The sequence below is a fragment of the Apteryx mantelli genome, chromosome 4, assembly GCF_036417845.1.
Source record: "Apteryx mantelli isolate bAptMan1 chromosome 4, bAptMan1.hap1, whole genome shotgun sequence".
NCBI classification, from domain to species: Eukaryota; Metazoa; Chordata; class Aves; order Apterygiformes; family Apterygidae; genus Apteryx; species Apteryx mantelli.
The window spans coordinates 61,394,453-61,413,489 of NC_089981.1; the positions used below are offsets into that span (position 1 = coordinate 61,394,453).

General features: G+C 37.0%; 1 protein-coding gene across 4 annotated transcripts in view; it reads right to left on the reverse strand.

The window, feature by feature from the left end:
• BAZ1A (bromodomain adjacent to zinc finger domain 1A) overlaps nt 1-19,037 on the reverse strand; it is a 67,051-nt gene that overhangs the window by 37,160 nt on the left and 10,854 nt on the right. For all 4 annotated transcript variants that reach the window (XM_067296724.1, XM_067296723.1, XM_013940497.2 and 1 more), the window contains 3 exons: nt 8,746-8,889; nt 2,996-3,097; nt 1,470-1,557 (listed from right to left, as the gene is read on the reverse strand). In XM_067296724.1, the coding sequence (XP_067152825.1) occupies nt 1,470-1,557; nt 2,996-3,097; nt 8,746-8,889 (334 nt within the window). The remainder of the gene's footprint in view (nt 1-1,469; nt 1,558-2,995; nt 3,098-8,745; nt 8,890-19,037) is intronic.

Genomic DNA, 19,037 nt, shown 5'->3' on the forward strand with positions numbered 1-19,037 from the left:
ATTCTTACTTCTTCATAGATACAAACTTATTAATGAATCAAGAATTCAGAGAGACAATACAAGTTATTAAATTCACAATTGGTTAGCTGAGAAAAAGAACAGATTCCAAAATGGTATAAATGTAGAGTTAATCCAGCAAGAGGATAATAATGTAAGCAGTACATGTTTGAGAAAAGAATTTGGCCTCATTTGGTAAAATTGCGTTTATTTAGATACCTTTTAGCAAACACAGCTGGACACAGACTTTCCAACAAGTTACTGGAATGTGCTAGGGATGACTTTTGACAGAGAAAGCAGGGAAAGCAATTTACTGAAGAAACCCACAATTCTCTACCATTTAAACAGTTTTGGAGGAGGGGAAAATTTATGATTTTTCTCATTCCGAGCTGCCAAAGCTTCAAGTCAGCTTCCTCAAACTGTGGCTTTGGGAAGCCTGCCCTTATCCATTGATATTGATGAGGATACAAAGGAGACACTCCACCGAGGACATGCCCACATACTTGCTGAGACACGAGGCAATCAGCAATGGAACAAAGAGACGCTCCAGAAAAAAACTCAGACAAACAGAAGATGACAAATGCATACATATACAGAATGTCACAGTTTTCATCAGGCAGCAGAAAGTGACACAAAATTGACAGATCACCAGACCCAGCACACTATGTCCCACTTCTCTGCATCAAGGAGAACATCCTCTCTTAAGTAGCCCAAGCAAGGGACAGTCTAAACATGCCCTGAACTCCCTTTCATCTCTGTTTTCTTCTATTTCCATTTCTCTAAAAGAGACAGACGCTAATGTTACAAATCCATTTAAAAAGTTTGTTGCATTTATTCTCCACAAATTTCAGTGGCAAGACTCTTACTGATGGTCTCATCTCTTAGCACTTTCCTGTACAAAATGAAGCTACACAGGAGTATGAGGAGAATTCCTCTTAACACACCCTCACAAAATGTAGAATGTAGTAAACAAACTACTTTTTAAAAACAAGAATCTAAGAAGGATTTCAGGGTCAAGGCTGCAACATGCAGCAGAGAGACTGCATGATCTCCTGTGGCATAGACAGCATGGCAGAGGAAACTGCTTTTTATCTTAGAAGTGTGAGGAGAGCTGCTCCATTCCTTGAATAGCACAAGGAAACAGAAGTTATCAGAGTTGCCCTGCACAGACTAGGCTGTGAACTCTAGTCTGAACTTTGTACAAAGTATCACAATATATCTTACATAAGAGTACAAAAATATGCATCTTAACAGCTTCAATATCTAAGGCCTCACCCAAAGCTCACTCCAGGTACCTGGGCTCCTCTGTATTTCTGTCTCACTGAAGAACTGGAGACTTAAATTAAATCTACAATAAGGTATTTTTCCAGCTAAAAGTATTACAACAGAATAATATTAGCTTACTATACCATACAAAAAACAATTTGAGTAATGTCAATATGCTATTCCACATATTACTCCATCTTATTTACCTTAGTTTTAATAACTCCATCATGTGGTTCACAGTGCTGTTTCAGGAAAAGTTTAAGTCTATCACGAGAAAAGAGATGTTTCCTCCGGCTGTATTAGGAAAGAAAGGCAGTATTATCAACTAACTTACTTCAATTATCGTTTAAATACAGTAGACAATATCTGCAAGAACACATGTAACAGATCATATGATTTCAAGCTTCTTGCCATTTTTTTAATTCTAAATTACACCCTTACTATTGTAACTAATAACTGTTCTCAGCAACCCCAATTAAATTTCTTTATAAAAAAATTTAAAAAAAACAAACAAGTAATACTTAAATAATTGTTTTATGAACATGTAATTTTTGTTTTGAACATCATGGTAAATCCTCTTTTACGTACAAACACATGTGCACGCACACACACATCTCCACAGCCTATTCATTCTGTCTAGATCCTTGAAACATTCATTTCTATCACAGTGGCATTTAAAGTCTGCAAATAAGACTGAAGTCCCATTGTTCTAGAAGAGGGTGAAAATAAACATTTTTAAAAGAAAAAGAAATGGTTTTGGGGAAACAGTATTCACATTTCACAAATGGGGAGATGAAGCATACAAGTCTCAAGCTAAGAAGTGTAAGAGGTGATTCCCACACTTTCTGGCCAGACTGCAGAACCTCTTGCTACAGGGCACTGTGCATCTAAACGCTTCCTGGCATTCCAGGGAATCCTGCACTACCTCATAGAAAAAAGAAAACAACTCAGGATAACTATGTTTACAGAAACCACATATGGCTCGAAGTACTCGAGTACCTTAAAGTTAAATATGAGCTTAAATGCACCAGAGAATAGGGATGATTTGCTGAATGAGGACAAAATACATCAAGTGACTTGCCTATTACACAGAAGTAATTTATGAAAAAACTAATTCAGTTTCAAAGACTCATGCTGGAACTAAAGTGACTTGAAATCAGTGAAGTTTTTTTCAAAGTATGCAAATTATAGAATTTTGATGAACAATCTACTCTTAAAAAAACAGTTGTGTTTTTCACTAAATTCATCAAGACAAAATTGTGTGATTTAAGAAACAAGAATCTTTGGAGCTATTTTAAAGCAATAAAGCAATCTGCCAGCACCTGCTCCAGCATTTCAAGCCAATATCACTATTGCACAGAAAAAGAGCTCACAATGCCAATAGTCCCTAAACATTATAGAATAGGGTTCTCAAACTTTTTTTCTCTATCTTCATCAGTCACAGCAGTAGGGAAAGGCACTAGTAGCAACAGCTGGTCCCACCTGTGTGCCAGTGAAATCATACAGATTTGAAAGGAGTTGGTATATGTACTAATACTCGCAAAGCTTGGAATCCCTGCTACAGAAAGCTTGTGAAATGCAAAGACATGATTTTGTTCCAGTGTCTCTAATTAATAGTTCTAACGTATTATTTAAAAATGCTATTTTATATCAAAAACATCCTTGCAGTGACTTATACAACTCACACAGTTGTCATAAAATACAATTTTAACTTTCATATACTAATTTTTACCTTAGCTGAGATGCTTTAACTATAACAGATTCATATAGTTCTTTTTTAATAGGTTGGACTTTGTATTTGAACAAAGAGGGATCAATTATGGCTTTCTTCTTCCTAAAAAGAAAACAAAAAGTTAACTACACAGTCATAGAATATTAATCTTAATGTAAATGTTTGAAATTATATATATATATAAAAATATATATGTATAAATTTTATATATATTGTTAAACATATAAACATACACACACATAGACACAGAGTAGACCTCTTGAAAATACCCAATCATATTTAATATAGTATATAACTTCCATTAGTAGAAACCAGGACTTATTCATTCCTTCCAGCTCGCTAGCTTTAGATCTGCATCAAAGCCAAAAGTATCTGCAAAGCACAGGAAAAGGGATGGGGGGAATGTTGATTTGGGGGGGGGGGCAGTGAAGGGGGCAAAATGGGGGAGCAAATTTCCAAAGAAAAATAGTCTCAATGATTAAATGACCTACATAGCCAAAACAAATGAAGAGAGAGAAAAGATGACAGACTTGGAAACAGTATCATATTTATCAGACCTACAGATAAGCACTATGATATAAACAGTCTGCCTTACTTGCATGTTACTGTCTGGGTTAAAGTTTTAAGTTGAGTCACTCAGATCAACTTGAACTTAAAAAAAAAAAAAGAAAAAAAGCCAATCATAATAGCAGAACCACACAGAGACAAACTGTAAAGAATAAGTAATTCAGTATACCCAATTCGGCAAGATTTTAACCTTTCTGCCATTGTACTAGCCTATAATTTAAAATTTGTTAAAATAGACTAGCCACCATTACATAGAAACATAAATGTGTTTTCTGTATTTAAAAAGAAAAATTTATAAAGACTTTACTGAAAGTCTTACTAAACATATCATAACTTGAAGACCTTTGTATTTTAGTCATGCTGTGACATGGTCTTCCATGATCTTCTGTAGTCTCAAGAAAGGAAAGCAAAGGTAGTGAACACTGCTGCAAGAAGATTTCCTAGGCAGTAGCAAACACAAACTTGTTTCCTCACCATACATCCCTACATTTCCAGGCCTTTAGTCTAACAGTCCAAAGGAGGACTCAAACATTGAAATTTTATCATATATGACACTCAGACACAAAATAAAAGATATTAAACTAAGAGTGCTAATATTATACCAGAAGCATGTTAACTTATTTATACATATTAAATAGATTGCCAGTTCCAATATTGTCTGCAACTGAAAGCAGGACACAAAGAATAATCAAATGGTTAACTCTTACATTATTAACCTTTACTTTCTGGTTTGAATAAGTTCTTCTCTCCTCTTTTGTGAATCATTATGTAACAGCCCAACCTAATACCCCAAACACACCATATTTTCTGCTTAGTTTCTGAGTTTTTAATCATTATCTTAAGCAGCTAACACATTCCTAAAATCTTTCTCTGTAAATCCTAAAGTCTAAATTTTGCTTAGTGCACAAGAGTAAGAAAAATTCATTCAGTACATGTAAAAAGGTTTAAAAAATATATAGATTATTTAAATGCTTTGGCATACAAGTCACAGTATTAACATCTGCTTTTACAAAGCATTATATAAAAACACACAAGAGTCAAAGGTATTATTAGACCGATTTTACAGCAGAGAACCGCTACAAAAAGTCTTCACAGAACAGCTCAAACAGAGCACAGGAAAAGAAAGTTACCAGATCCAAAACTAGGTGAAGGACAAAACAGCAGCCATTTTTCCAGTCTGAAGTCTGACAGACCATACTGCAGCTTTGTGGACTACATAAAGGTCTGCTGGGATGATGAATTTTGGTCATCAGAATTTCAAGTCCATCTCTCCATACTTCTCAGTAAAGTCACTGAGCTCACTGATTTGCACAGATCTTAATTAAAGAGGAAACAATACAGAATGCCTTGAAACTTAGTAGCTGAAAACTGGAACTGACTCATCCTTATTATACTAATTCCTATTTGCACTCAAGTAAACGTGCCTAGGACCTGCCAGAGTCACCACTGTCTCCTGAACCACTGACAAAACATAAATCTCATCAGCCTTCCAACTACTTTGACATGGTGGCCACATGAACTGGATATAAAGTTTCGCTGTGTTATATTCAGACAGCATAGTCTTATAGTGGCTTTTCCAAGAAACTTCTGAGACCAGAGTAACAAAGTCACCCTGTCCAGGACAGGAGTGTCCTGATTATCTGCGCTGAGTCTTGATGAAGCGAACTATACCTTGCAGTATTAATGGAACTAGACAAATTGCACAGAAAAACACTGAGGTTTACAGGATCAGGAATGCACCTAAAATGAATTCTGTCCTCCTTTGGAAAAGGCACAGTGGCTTTTCTTCTTCTCTTTGACAAAAACTGTGCTCAGGAATAGGAAAATGCACCTGAAGAACGTTAACTGAATACTACAATCATTTACACTCTACGTATGCTCCTCAACAAGCCTTATGCAGAGGTAATCTGTCAATATATTGATCCGACAGAAAAGCTGGCCTCTAGACAGCTTTGCAGGTTGCTGCTGACAAGCCAAGTCATACTGGTTTATACTGAGCAATTCAACTGTCCATTTGGAACTTTAAATATTTTATATAATCTGACTAGACTTGCAACATGGAAAAAACAGCAACTTGAAGATCATTAACAGTTTATTAGTTATACTGCTCTAGAGACAAGAGAATAGCAGCTAGCAACAAAATCCTGACTTTGAACCTTCTGATGAAGATTTTAAGCTACACTAGATCCACTACATTGGTCCTTCCTTATAATACAAAGTGGACTAAGGCCTATAACCATTATTATGAGATTCAGGGGATGGAGGGATGAGGGGGGAGAAAGGAAAGGAAAAGAAAGAAAAGAAGGAAATAAATGAATTAAAGTTAAAAACAATTGTGCTGCTGAAGACCCTGTACCACTCTAAAGACAATCTATGACTGTACCTTTTGACATACCCTTACAAAAAGGGTTCCTGTATAAGGGCAGAAAACTAGAATGAAGATGGTGAAAAATCTGGATAGTAAGATTCCACTGTTGTTTTTTTTCAAAAACCTATCAGTTACCTCTGTTTGTGCTCCCAAATTTGTAGAAAAAATTAACCATTCCCAAAAATAAAGATGATACAATCCTTTTGGATTGTATCAGCACCCAAACTTACTACCAGGAACTAGCTTGACAAGCCAAGAAGAGATTTTTCTTCCAATATTTCTGATGTGGTCTGTGGTTCACATTACTGTACTCTTGGCAGAAGGAATGCCATGAATTAAGCTGCAGCTAATATTGTATACATTTGGCAACACAAGCTTCGCAGAATCCCCAGTCTGCCGCTGAGTGATAAAGCAAATGCCAAGTTTGACCTTACCGCTAACACACTGTTGGTGACAAGAATGGAGCCCTTTAATGTGTGAACACCGTTGAAGTCTGTGCTGAGAGCTCTCAGTGAGGACTGTTACTCTAAGGACCAGAAGATCCTACCAGAGGATCCTAGGGCATAGTATCAACAGTTTAAGACCTAAGACTACTTTTTGCTTTGTAACTCAGGCCTTACGAGGTGGCTTTTTTTTTTCTGAGGGAGTGCTGGAGAGTGTGAGTGTTGTTGCCTTTCTCCATATATACCTAAAGGCTTTACTGCAAAACACCATATGAAAGGTCAGTACTTTCACAGAATACTTGGCTACTTCTGCCCCAAGCAAACAAGAGTAGGGTCAGAGAAAGGTTGCAATCTCTAATGACATCTATTTTCAGTTAAGATTCTCTAGCCTTACAGATTCTTTAGGAAAAATATTTGCAGATGGCTCATCAATCTGTGCTATGTGCTCCCCTCCCCCAACCCCACAAACCCATGAAGCATCTGCTGCACCATTGTGTAAAGGCACTGCAGCTTTGCATGAAGGGCAGCTCCTAAAACCCGGGGATTTGTGTGCAGACATAGAGGGAGAACTCTGGGTCTGAGCATATCATCTCAACTCTGGTTCCAGGACTAACGAGCTCCATATTCTCCACATCCAGCCAAATTCAGTCCCTAAAGGATTAGAACTGCAAAACCCTGTCATTCAGTTCAGCAGAGTTTCTCATTGTATGAGTAAGGGTATAAAGAATGTTAGATGCTAATATGCAAAAATTGACTGCAATGATCTACATTCAGATTAGTTTTTTGGGTATATTCAAACTTCAAAAGTATACCCACAAAACATATCACTGTTACTACACTCTTGCATTTCTTAGAAAAAAACTAGCTCAAGACTTTTAGTTGACACTTTAAAAAAAATGTAAGAGGCTTGCAATTTATGTTTGTAGCATAGACGTTTATTAGGTATGCCTCAGAAAAGTGCTTCAAAATTTTATTCATACATTCTCACAAGACTTCTCTTTCTAAGCAAAACAAATTATTTTTCCTCCCTTCTCTGCACTGCCAGAATAAGTAATCATCTGGGGAGAACCACAGATTGACCGAGAGTGTCAGCCCCAGTCTTACTACCAGCTCTGCACATATGGAAGCCATGGCTATATAAAGGGATCAATCCTGCAGCAAGCTCTGTGTGTGCTTGTATTAATTCCAAGAATAACATCCTTCAGATGCCATACCTTGTAGCACACAGAAAATGCAGAAGATGTAGGATTGCTTCACGAACAACTTGGGCACTACCTTAAAACGACAATAGAGAATTTAAAAACTTTTATACCACGTTATTTCCTTAGCCATATAAGGAGCTCCTCCTTATTCAAGGCATGTCAGGACATGGAAGTCCTCATGCAGCAATCAATGACAGATTGACTGCTGCATTCACATGACAACTCAAAGTCAATGACAGTTTGTGTAAAGCCTGTTGGCAGCGTCTATGTTGCCAGCTACAAGACTGGGGCCCACTTCAGGCATTTTTTTCTTTCATTGACACTGTGCCTGTGAAGCACAGAGATCTGTCTTTGCACTATGTTGCTGGAACAAGCTGTGTATATAAACTCAACTACTGGTCAGTAGAGGGATACTCCAAATTAAACACCAGAGTTACAGACAAGCTCTCTTATTCAATATCATTAAGCTACAGTAGTATATATATAGTTCTTTAAGACAAGACACACACAGTGCACCTAAAATCATAATCAAATTCATAAACTACAAGGGTACACACATATGTACACACAATGAAAATTTTGTACATTTTTCTATATTGGACACAAACACGCTAAGACTCTGGAAAGACTATTCTCTTAAATGGAACATGAAAAATGAAGCCTATCAAATTCCCTCCAGAGAGTCCCTGTAAGACCATGTTCTCTTATTATACAACCATCTCAATTCTGAGCTTCACAATGGAAGTGTATATAGGTGAAGTAGTGCATCATGCTAAGCAGTAGCAGACTGTGGAAATGCAAAAAGTAACTGTTTTCTAAGACACAGCAGCATAAGTTCTGTAGCACAGAGAGCACTAGTGACAGACACACACAGCTTTTACACCATCCTTCACCAGAGACACTGTCATTCCAAACAGATTAATAATGATTATGTTGTAGGTACTCCATTTCTCATAATGCACAGTTCTTTGGTTGATTATACATAGCATTAACAGCCACAGCAGCATAAGGCACCTGTGAATGTTCAGCTTGTCACTCTCAGCTGGATGAATACTCAAAGGCTATACCCCCTACAAGCCAAGTAATTTGTCTCAATCAGACACTGCCACATCTGCTGTAGTCTCATTTTTCCCTAACCCAAATGCTTTATACTGTAAAAGTATCATTTACCCATTTTGTGCAGAACTATTGTGAGTTTCTGAATCATCACTATCACTGATGACAATTGTGTCTCCGTCAGCACTGCTGACGTGGCCGTTAGCCATTCCATTGTGATGGGCTGGAGCAATGACTTCCAAAATCTTACACTGCAACCTGAAATAAAACACAGACATTTATTACCACTAAAATCTTTCACAATGCAAAAAAGTCTAAGGTTGTAGCAGATGTTATTTTAAGAATACATGAATAACTAAACATTACATTGTCTACTGAATAAATATAAAAGAGCTTTTCACTGAAATACTAGGTAAAATATTTGTTTCATGAGTTAATTATCCTGTATCTAAGAAATTATTAAATTAATCTGCTTAAACACAACACAATCAGCTTCACTGGTCAGGACAACAAATTTGAAGTCACTGTTGGAATAATTTTTGGTGGTAAGTTTACTTAGGTGAGAACTGAAAAATATTTTAAAAGTTAACTTTATTTGTTACTTAGAAACTAGAAACCAAGCAAATCCTTTACATTTATTTTAATAGCAATCTAAGAAGAGCAAAAGATTTTCTGATCCCTAATAATTTTACTTGCAAGAGATCATCATCTACTGTTGTTGATGACCTAAATAAACAAGGCTGAAATGATCATTATGCATCTAATCTTAATAATGGCCCATTTATCTCCTGACACATATTAAAGCTCCATCTGGCATGCACACAATTGACAAAACAAGTCTACCCCTTTGCCATGCTGAATGCTAGTTATAAAAAGCAAAATTAAATACATATTAAAAAGTATAATTAATTGATGTTTAAATGCTGGATAACTTATCATAGCTGATTCTTAACCACTAACTTTCACCCTTTATGGGAACACAACGGTGCATAGTTTTTAGCTTAATCTCCTAAAACTTCATCTGCTTCACGAAAATTAACTATTGCAGACACTGGATGTCAAGTAGTGCTACTAAAACCTCAGGGTGGGGGGGAGGGGGGAAGAAGGACAAAAAAAAAAAAAAACAACCCACACAATAATTCTCCTCCTCTGGGCACGAAGTACTATCATTTGAAATGAACAAAACAGAATACATGAAATACAGGACCTGAATTAGCCTGGCATCACGCCTAAATCTAAGACAATCAAATTCTAAGCGTTTTTCTATCTAAACTGAACTAAACACTAGCGAAAGGAAACTGGATGTTGAAATATTTCTTACAACAAACACTTCTTTATGAAAGCAAGCATCGCTATCCAAAAAACTGCACACAAGGGGAATAAGGAGGGTAGGGGCAGCAGAGGGAAAAAAAGTTGAAAACATTAAAACATCCTAGGTCATATTCACTGAATTCAGTGAATTTAGCTGAGACTAAAGCAGTCTTAAATCGGTTAGTAAAAGCAGTAAAGCAGTTAGGGCCTGTCCACCCCAAGGTCTGTCAAGGAGGCTCAAACAGGGCATGGTATCAGAAAAATTTCTTAGCCTCCTTATATATCTTGAGCAAAGGTGACAATATGACCAATGCTTAATTATCCATGGGGACACCAGCATTGTCTCCATGCAGAGCCAGCGTGAGTCCACTGGACTTATTAACCCCAGGCATGCTGCCATTCAAATGCAGCTGGCCCTACTTCCAAGGCTAGCTGCTTTTGCTCTGGAAGGCATGTTTTCCTGATGAGTGGAGCCCAAGTTAATTAGCTGTGCAAGTCTAAATAGACTCTGTGTAAAAAAGACAAGAGCAACTAAGAGCACCCAAGTATGTAATGGAGACAGATCCTAGTGGCTGTGCATGAAGCAAGTCCAAGTTCAACGGGGCTTATTAAGGCCTGGCCCAGCACCACAGTGGTTGAATCCTGAGAGAACAGCCAGGCATGGCAAATATGATATCAACACTGTTTTTCCAAAGGCCAGAACACCATAGGCTCCCTTTCACAAGGAATAATGGAGATCTGACTGTATGGCAGAATCTGCATTATCAGGCTTTTTTTTTTAAGCCAAAAAAAAGATTACAAGATTACCTGTTTAAAAAACATATATTATATACATATTTTTTTTCTTAGTAGGATTATTTTTTATAGATTGTAAGATATATTTCTAGAGAGTTCATTCAATTAAAAAAAACATTTTTAAAATGAATTCTCATGGAAAATAACTAAAAGCACCAATGTTAAAGCCTACTGACACTTGTCCATTTTTAAAATTGTTTACTTTTAAAGAACACTAGAGGGAGCGCATGCACACGAAATTTGCAATGGTAGTAAAATAGCCACGTGAAAGCTAAATCGCAACTTAACACTACCCAATACCATCAAATGGACAAAAAGACTAAACACATACACACACACAAATCTTCTTTGACAAAACTTGAATACTTAGTCACTGAGTATTTCAGCAATATTTAATTTACCTGTTTACCCATTTGACAGTCTTGTAATTTACAGGACTATCATATCTCCTTCTGTAAGAGCAGAAATTTTATATCCTATATACTTCACTCAGCAAGTAGCAAAATCCCCCAAACAGCTTCTTTTCTTTCTTTATCATTATTAAACAGAGAAAATGATTAATGGAATAAGCTATAAAGGAAAGTGAATAATACTCCATCTTTCATGTCCTCATTCAAATCATTACCAGAAATCTTTGGGGAAGGAATCCTTATGTGAAATACACATTGCCTGGCTCAATAAAAGCATAATCCAATGAAATTTAAAGGCTACCGATAGAAAAGAGATTAAAGAAAATGATGCAACCATTCCTTCTGGCATTAAAGAAAAAATAATCTATGAATGAAGACTTTTCTTAGCCTTGCTACAGTCAAGTCATGGCTAGTAGCAGCAGATTCCCTAGGTTAAGAGAGGCAAAGACACTCTGCTTCCAGTGAGAATGCAGGTTTGTTTCTTCTCAGCACCTTAAACATTCCTCGAGCTCAAATATTATAAATCTTATTTTATATCATAAGGCACATAAAAGAGCTGAAAAGCGAAGTAAGAAAGGCCACTACTTCAAATACTTTCTAAAAAGACGGATAGCTTAAGAGATCTTTACAGAGCTTATGTCAAAAATCAAACAAATCACACTGTATGTATTTTACTGTAATATGAGAGAGAAAAAATACACCAAGATAATGTAGGTTTTTTTACATTCCCTAGCCCAGTCTCCATATATTACATCATGATCACCTCTAATTCCAGCTACATGGAACCATGACAGGCTAGTCTCAAATCCTGCTCCCTGCTATCACAGACAAGCACTTTATATATAATCCCTTGCATGAACTGATCAAGCTCCATTTTAAGAGCCGATTATACACTCCTAAGGTAAAATTATTCCAGGACCTCACATTCTTAATAGTAAAAGCCTTGTCTAACTGCCAGCCTTTTATATCACAAGTTTAAACTCACTTGTTGCTTCTCAACGCTCTTTAGATCAGTCTTTAGCTCCTCTAATGCATCTGAAGAAAGTCTTATAAGGGTCATGGGAAAAACAACTTGGGAATGCTCACTATTTTCCTGAAAATAAGAACTGGAGACACCTCAATCTAAAAAGACAGTTGTCTTAAAAAATACATATATAAACACAAATGCATCTCTCAGTCAGGAAGTACTTTCTTCATATAACAATAAACATTGTGAAAAAATTTCCTGTCTCCCTATACTAATCCGAAATGTATTCAGAAAATGATCAGATAAATTGAGAATAGACCCAGCATGAAATTTCACATAACAGACCCAGCAAATTCTGGCTCAGGAACTGACAGCTAAAAGCCAGAATGGTAAACCCGGGAAAGGATTACCCTATACTCAATCAGTCTTGCATACCTCTTTCTGCACCACAAGCTTCTATCAAGGACAGGTCCTCTAACCTCTGCCAATGATTGCCTTTATGCTCATAGCCTTGCTTTTTGATAAGCTCAGAAACCAAGCTACCTGAGGTCTCTTTAGATAGGCTAAACATGATCACGGAAAGGTTACAAGAGATGCTTGGCATACATGATTAAATCTTTTAAAGAAAGAGAACAAGAAAACAACATGGGAGCCCAAAAACAGTAAACACAAAGCCAGAGGAGGTATAACCAATGTTGGTGGGGGGTTTTGTTTTGTTTTTTAATACCAGCACACAACTCCCTATCTGTCAGACAAAAAAAACCCAATAACCCAAAGTCCTCTGTTGATTTCCATGAATTTGTGATAGTGCTGGTCAGCTGCTCAGGTAAAAGAACATAACCAGCTCTGGCAATCTAGAAGTTCTAGAGACCTCAGAGAATACAGTATTCAACATTTCCGTGTTGTTAAATATATTCATATATTTTACTTTTAACAAGTTTTTTATTACAAAACAATATAGGTGTAAGAATACACTGAAAGGTGCATATTTACAAAGCTACACAGCATTCTAGGAATATAACACAAACTCCTCTGAAGTGCTTTGCTTTAGATTGTTCTGACGCCGAGGTGGCCCTTTGGTGCCCATGGAGACCCATCAGGCAAGAGATGCTGGAAACTGTGGCACGGACATAGTTACTCCAGAAACTCAACTCCACCAGTCTCTCTCAAAAGGAGAGCGCTGCAGTTTGAACAGCAGCTTGACACATCTATCAGAAAACCTTAAGGTAGGACTTGGCACTCCCAAAGGGACAGTAAGGAAGTGGCTGGCTGAAGGCAGGCAGAAGCTAACAGTGCCTGCAGCCTCAGGGTGCTGTTCCATGAGAGACAGAGATGACTTAACAGTCCAGTACTGCCAAAAAGGGGAAATCTTCCCTTGCCATTCCTCCTTCCAGCCCCATAGTCCTAGTGCTTACTTTTTGTAGCTCTGGCACTCAGTATCATTTAATGACCGCCATTAAATTGAATTAACTGACATGTCAAAAAAAAAACCTAACCCAGCAAAAACAGCTGGGTAAATTTCTGTCACATCAGCTACTTAAAGCAGCTCACTGAAGGGTCTGATGAGAACTAGAATCCATGCAAGGGGCAAATACCAGCCACAGTCAGAAGCAGGGGAAGAATAAGAAGCAGTAAGACCTCCTTCATTTAGAGGCCCTGAGACACTAACTCCTTGGGTAGCTCAGTGATTTAGGTAGCCTATCCCTTTTCAACTGAAAATTGAAAGCTGGGCATATTAGCCCTAGAACACTAGGAGAATCTGTACCAGACACCTGACAAGATAGCTGGGCAAAACATGGTGCATACTTCAAACTCACCAGTAGTCCAAGTTGAATATGATACAAGGAAACCCAAAGCAAAGGGTCTCCAAGTATAACTTATTTCCCAAATTTCTTTTTTACTCAATTAAGCAACTCAAGGGCATATACACAATCCATTATTGGTTCAGGGACACATAGGTATTTCCAACTACCTCTGCTGAAGCGGCTAAAGAACACAACCTATTCGAAGAAGAGAAAGAGGTGCCTTCCACTATATAACCAGTCAGTAACAGGCATCGCAGGATGTCAAGCTGAAACCTTGATACTGCAAATGCAGGCAGTTTTACTTAATCAAAGAAGTTCTTCCCAAGTGCAGAGTAGGCTCTTATGCTGGACCAAGGCCTTGAGCTCCTCAGAATAGAGACCCCTTCTTCCTGCTCCCCAGCTCAGCACTCTGCACAACAGCTTTCTGAACTAGTTGAGGCTAGATACTACTGCGATGTTAATAACAGTCTGACACTCTACTATGTCTCTGTTTCAAGTCAAAAAGCAAGCAGATCACTTTAAGGGCTAGGTAAGTAATTAATATGTCTCCGTACGCTTTACAATAAACAGACAAAAATCCATCAGAGTATTATTTTCTGAAATGCAGGATTCTTTTCAAAGGGGGGGGTGTGGAAGGGAAAAAATTTGGAATACTTTGAGGCTAATATTTAACATAAAGAAAACAACGATTAATGAGTCAGAAGCAAGAGGAAATGCACTTTTGAAAACAGGCATTCAAATGAAAGCAGAACAAGGGTTCCAAATACTAAAATAAAAAATACACATTTTCTAACAGTATGTAAATAGTTGAACCCAGAAAACCCACAAAAGATACAGTAATTTATAAATATGTGCCAAGAAACTATACCCTTATTATGTTTTTGTTACTTTTTAAGATTTTTAAGACTAAGATTTTTAAGAAGTGAACACAAGATAAGTGCAGTAATTCATATCCTTGTACTAAAAGTGCTCATACACTTGAAAGTAATTAGGTAAGAGTGAGGCAAGATCTGAAGGAAGAAGTCACACCTTCTGCCAAGATAACTGTTACAGGTTAACGCATACACAAAAGCACACAACAAGGAGACAAGTTTGGGGCACATAATGGCTTCCTGAAGTGCAGTACGAGCTTCTGTTTTTGAGTTTTAGCATCTTCATTTGTCAGTCATATAGTAGATAGGATTGTATGGTTCAAAGAAACTAGTGAGACATGTTTCTGCTTAGGACAATAGAATCCTTTATACACAATGGCTGTACTGGCTCTCTCCTGTTTAATTAGAACAGGAGAAAACAATTAGAACAATCAGAAAACAAACAAACCAAAACCCATACCTTTAAATTTTTACTGTTACACTGGTAGACAGTGTGCATAGAGATGAGGGCTAACAGAGGCTGGCAGCAGCCAAAAACAGGTGTAACAGCTATAATAACCTACAAGAAATCAGTTGCAGGTTCTCTCCCAGAAATCATCACCTCATAGCTTCCATTAGTCAACAAATACAAATATATTTATATCCCAAAAGACTTAAGGGCAGTGGAAAGTGAATTCCTTAGACATGATCTTTCCAGGCCAGAAGTTGAGTGATCCTTAAACAGCAGTGCTTGAAGAATGCAAACTGTATTTGCTATATGAACAGGTAAGTTGCTCCTTCGGTACTGTCAGCTTTCTAAATCATAAGCACCACACTAACTTTGCTACTGGAACTCAAATTCACCTTTCCAAAATAAAAGTAGGAAACTTCCTTTGTATGTAGGAGCTTATCTTTAAACCTTAAGGCTATTACAAAAAAAAAAAAAACAGCTTTCTGATTTTGTAGTCATTAGCTCCAGTGCCTCTGTTTCCAGTCAGTTTTGCAACCTATTTGTCAAAGGGGAAAACAGGCTGGTGGACTGAAAAATAATTTAAATTCACCCTAAGTTGTTACAGTCTAAACAAGTAGACACCTTGCCTTTTACTATCTGGTGGTCTATATTAACTTTTCCTCGTTCTTAGCAGACAACTGTATATTCAGACATGCAAATACCTTGTTAACAGTGGTTATTTTCTACCCTCCCTACCCTCTATTAGCCAGGCATAGTAATAGCAAGCAAGATGCTTTCTATGCCCCAGTTAAGACTTAAAAGATTTGCATACTGTTTTCATCTCTGTAATTGGCCTAATGTAATGTTTAATCCACTATTAACTGTCCTAAAGCATTGAGACACAAGCCAAACAAATGATGAGTTAAAGAAAAGTTTCACTTACAGGCAAAACTCTTCCATAACTATCGACATTTCCTATAGCTTGTCAATGGTCGATACCAGATCGCTTAGAGAGGAGATCTTAAAAACACTACATTCTCTTCAAGTATTCTCGTATTGCTTGCTTACTGACATCATTCTTTTGCAGTGGTGTCATCTAGTGGTCAAATTAAATACAAAACGTATTCCCTTTTGATACTTGCCATGTTCTGTATGAATTTTTTTTTCTTATACACTACCTGTACGTAATCTATGTTTGTTTTAGTTTGCAGGTGGTTGAGTGTTTAATTAAGTTCCATATTAACTGCTGTATAACATAATACAAACCTCAGTGGGGAAGCAAAGGCATCGCATAACCTATTTTTAAGGGTGGGGAAGGGCAAATTGAAGAGCTAGTGAAGTTGTTGCCCAATCTAAAACTTCAGATTTCTTCACTGATCAAGTCAGACTGCAAGCTTACAAACTGATCGATTACGGCACTACTCAGTTTTTTACCCTAACAAAGACAGCCACCATTTCTTGTAATAGCATCCTCTCTCAGAATACCAATGATAAATCACAATCAGTTATTTATACATGAGTTAAACTCAATTTTTCCTCTAACGAATTTAAAAAAAAAAAAATCCATCCGCTGACTTCCAAGTAGAAAAGAACAGGTACTACAGCTGAGTGAGTTATGTACTTGTAGGTTTTATTTAGCTGCTGTTTAGTCCGAGGCATCCACTGATGGCATTTCAGCTAGGCCTTCAACACTATATAGATCCAAGTTTCAAAAAACTGACTTCAGATTCTAGTACTTTGTAAAGCAATTTAACAAGTTAAAATACTGACAGTATTACACAGTACTAAGCACCAAATGGACAGATTGCAAGAGACATTCTTTATTTTGGGGGGAGGGGGGAAGAGTTAATGTTTTTCAACAAAAACTAGAATAATTCGCAGGTCTGTTTAAATAAATAGTTTTCCCTATACAATACAGTGAACTGTAAATATACAGTTCTTTAACTGGGAATCTGAACATTTCCTTTTTTTAAAGCAGGGCACAGCTGCCAGTTTGGAGAAAAGTCAGCCCAAGCTTGGCCAGAAAAACTGAACACATATATAAACCAATAAAGGCTAGCCACTTCTAATCAGTACCTCATCTGAAGATTTAAGAGCAAACAGAATTAGTTCCTTGTTGTTCCTACTAGACTACCAAATTGCATGCATCATTTTCAGAGACTGCCTGGACAAGCCACATCATAGGCCTATGGGGGGCTTTCTCTGCAATTTCTCTTTCTGGCTGATAAGGACTGCTAAGGCACCAGACATAACTTAACAGAAAGGACAAAATACCTCCCACACTCTCAAAGTTCCTCCTACCAGCCTCAGCAACAAGGCAGATGCAGCCAAATGCAAAGCTGAGGGGGACAACAAAAGGCTAGAAATCAGACGAGCCTGGAAGGGACATAAGACCAGAAAAAGCAATAGTGCACAAAAACAACAACCAGAACACCTAAGTTGGTTACAAGAATCACCATTCTCAAAATTCTTCTTCCGCCTAACCTCTACACAAAGCAGTTGTCTTCTTACCCTTTCCAGATGCACTGTCCACTATGCACAGTACTACAGACTACTTCATATGCTCAAGACAAAAACATTTGTATTATTAAACCAAAACCCTAACCCTTCTAATGTTTAGGTGTCCTCCCATTTACTTTGTTCGAAGTCTAAAAAGCTGTATCAAAACAACCCCTCTTACAAGATTACTACATTTGCAAAGTTCAGAGTTATAAAATGTCAATACTTGAATTGCTTGAGCAACCTCAATCCACCCCTTGTTACACATGCATTTGTTGCAGGCTTCACATTAAGTGATGCCTAGAGCTCAGAGAATAAACAATCCTGCAAACATTATACGCGCAAAAAGCTTTACATGTAAATGCAGTGGAACTGTTTACACCTACACAATTGGCTTTTCATGAGCCGCCAAATTCTGTTGGTCTCATAAGACGCTATTTCATTACAGATGGACTATGACTACTTTAGTTAGAAAAGATGAAGACAATGTAGCTAATCACAGCCAAAAAGAGCTATTAAACTTCTATATTGTCTGTATATACCATACATTGAGCAAGAGTTTAGCCTAAGTGATAAGCTACACAAAATACACACACACCACAGTAACAGCAGTGTCATTTGCAAGTAGCATGAGTTGGTATATTTAATTCCCAAAGCAGCCTGTGAAATATAGGTCAAAGTCAACTGTTATTTGGGTGGAAGAGTAACTTGTGTCTCACCTCTTCTCACTTTATATTCTTTAATTATGTATCTCTAAACATAAAGATCCCTGTGCAGTATCATGTTATTTGCACTCTTTCCTGTATTTAATTTTAAAGGGCTGAAGTAGCTCTCTGCTATACTTTTATCTAGAATATCAGTGGCATACAATCAGCTACAGAAAATTATGCTTCATTTTACAAGACACAGTTTATACTTATGTAGTTTAAAACATACAACCTCTAGCAGCTTAATTTTTGACAGAAATTGATTTTATCTGAATTTTCAGTATTTTGAATGATATCTAGCTTACCCCAAAGGCTTAAGAAGTCTAGTTTTAGAGCAATACATTAGTCAGATTTAAGCTAAAACATGAACACAAAGTTATTAGATATGTATTGCTATACAATTTTAAATAACCAAGCCTGAATTAAAGGCTAGTAAAAAAATAAAATAAAAAGAAGTTATAGCTATCTTCACGAGACAGAATCATATAACAACTTTATCAGAAAAGAATTTAGCTTACATTATAAGTAGAAACCATTTTGTTTGGGCAAATTTAAAAACTGATTTATGACAGTTGAAAAAAGAAAAGTGAAAGGTATTTTGTATTTCATC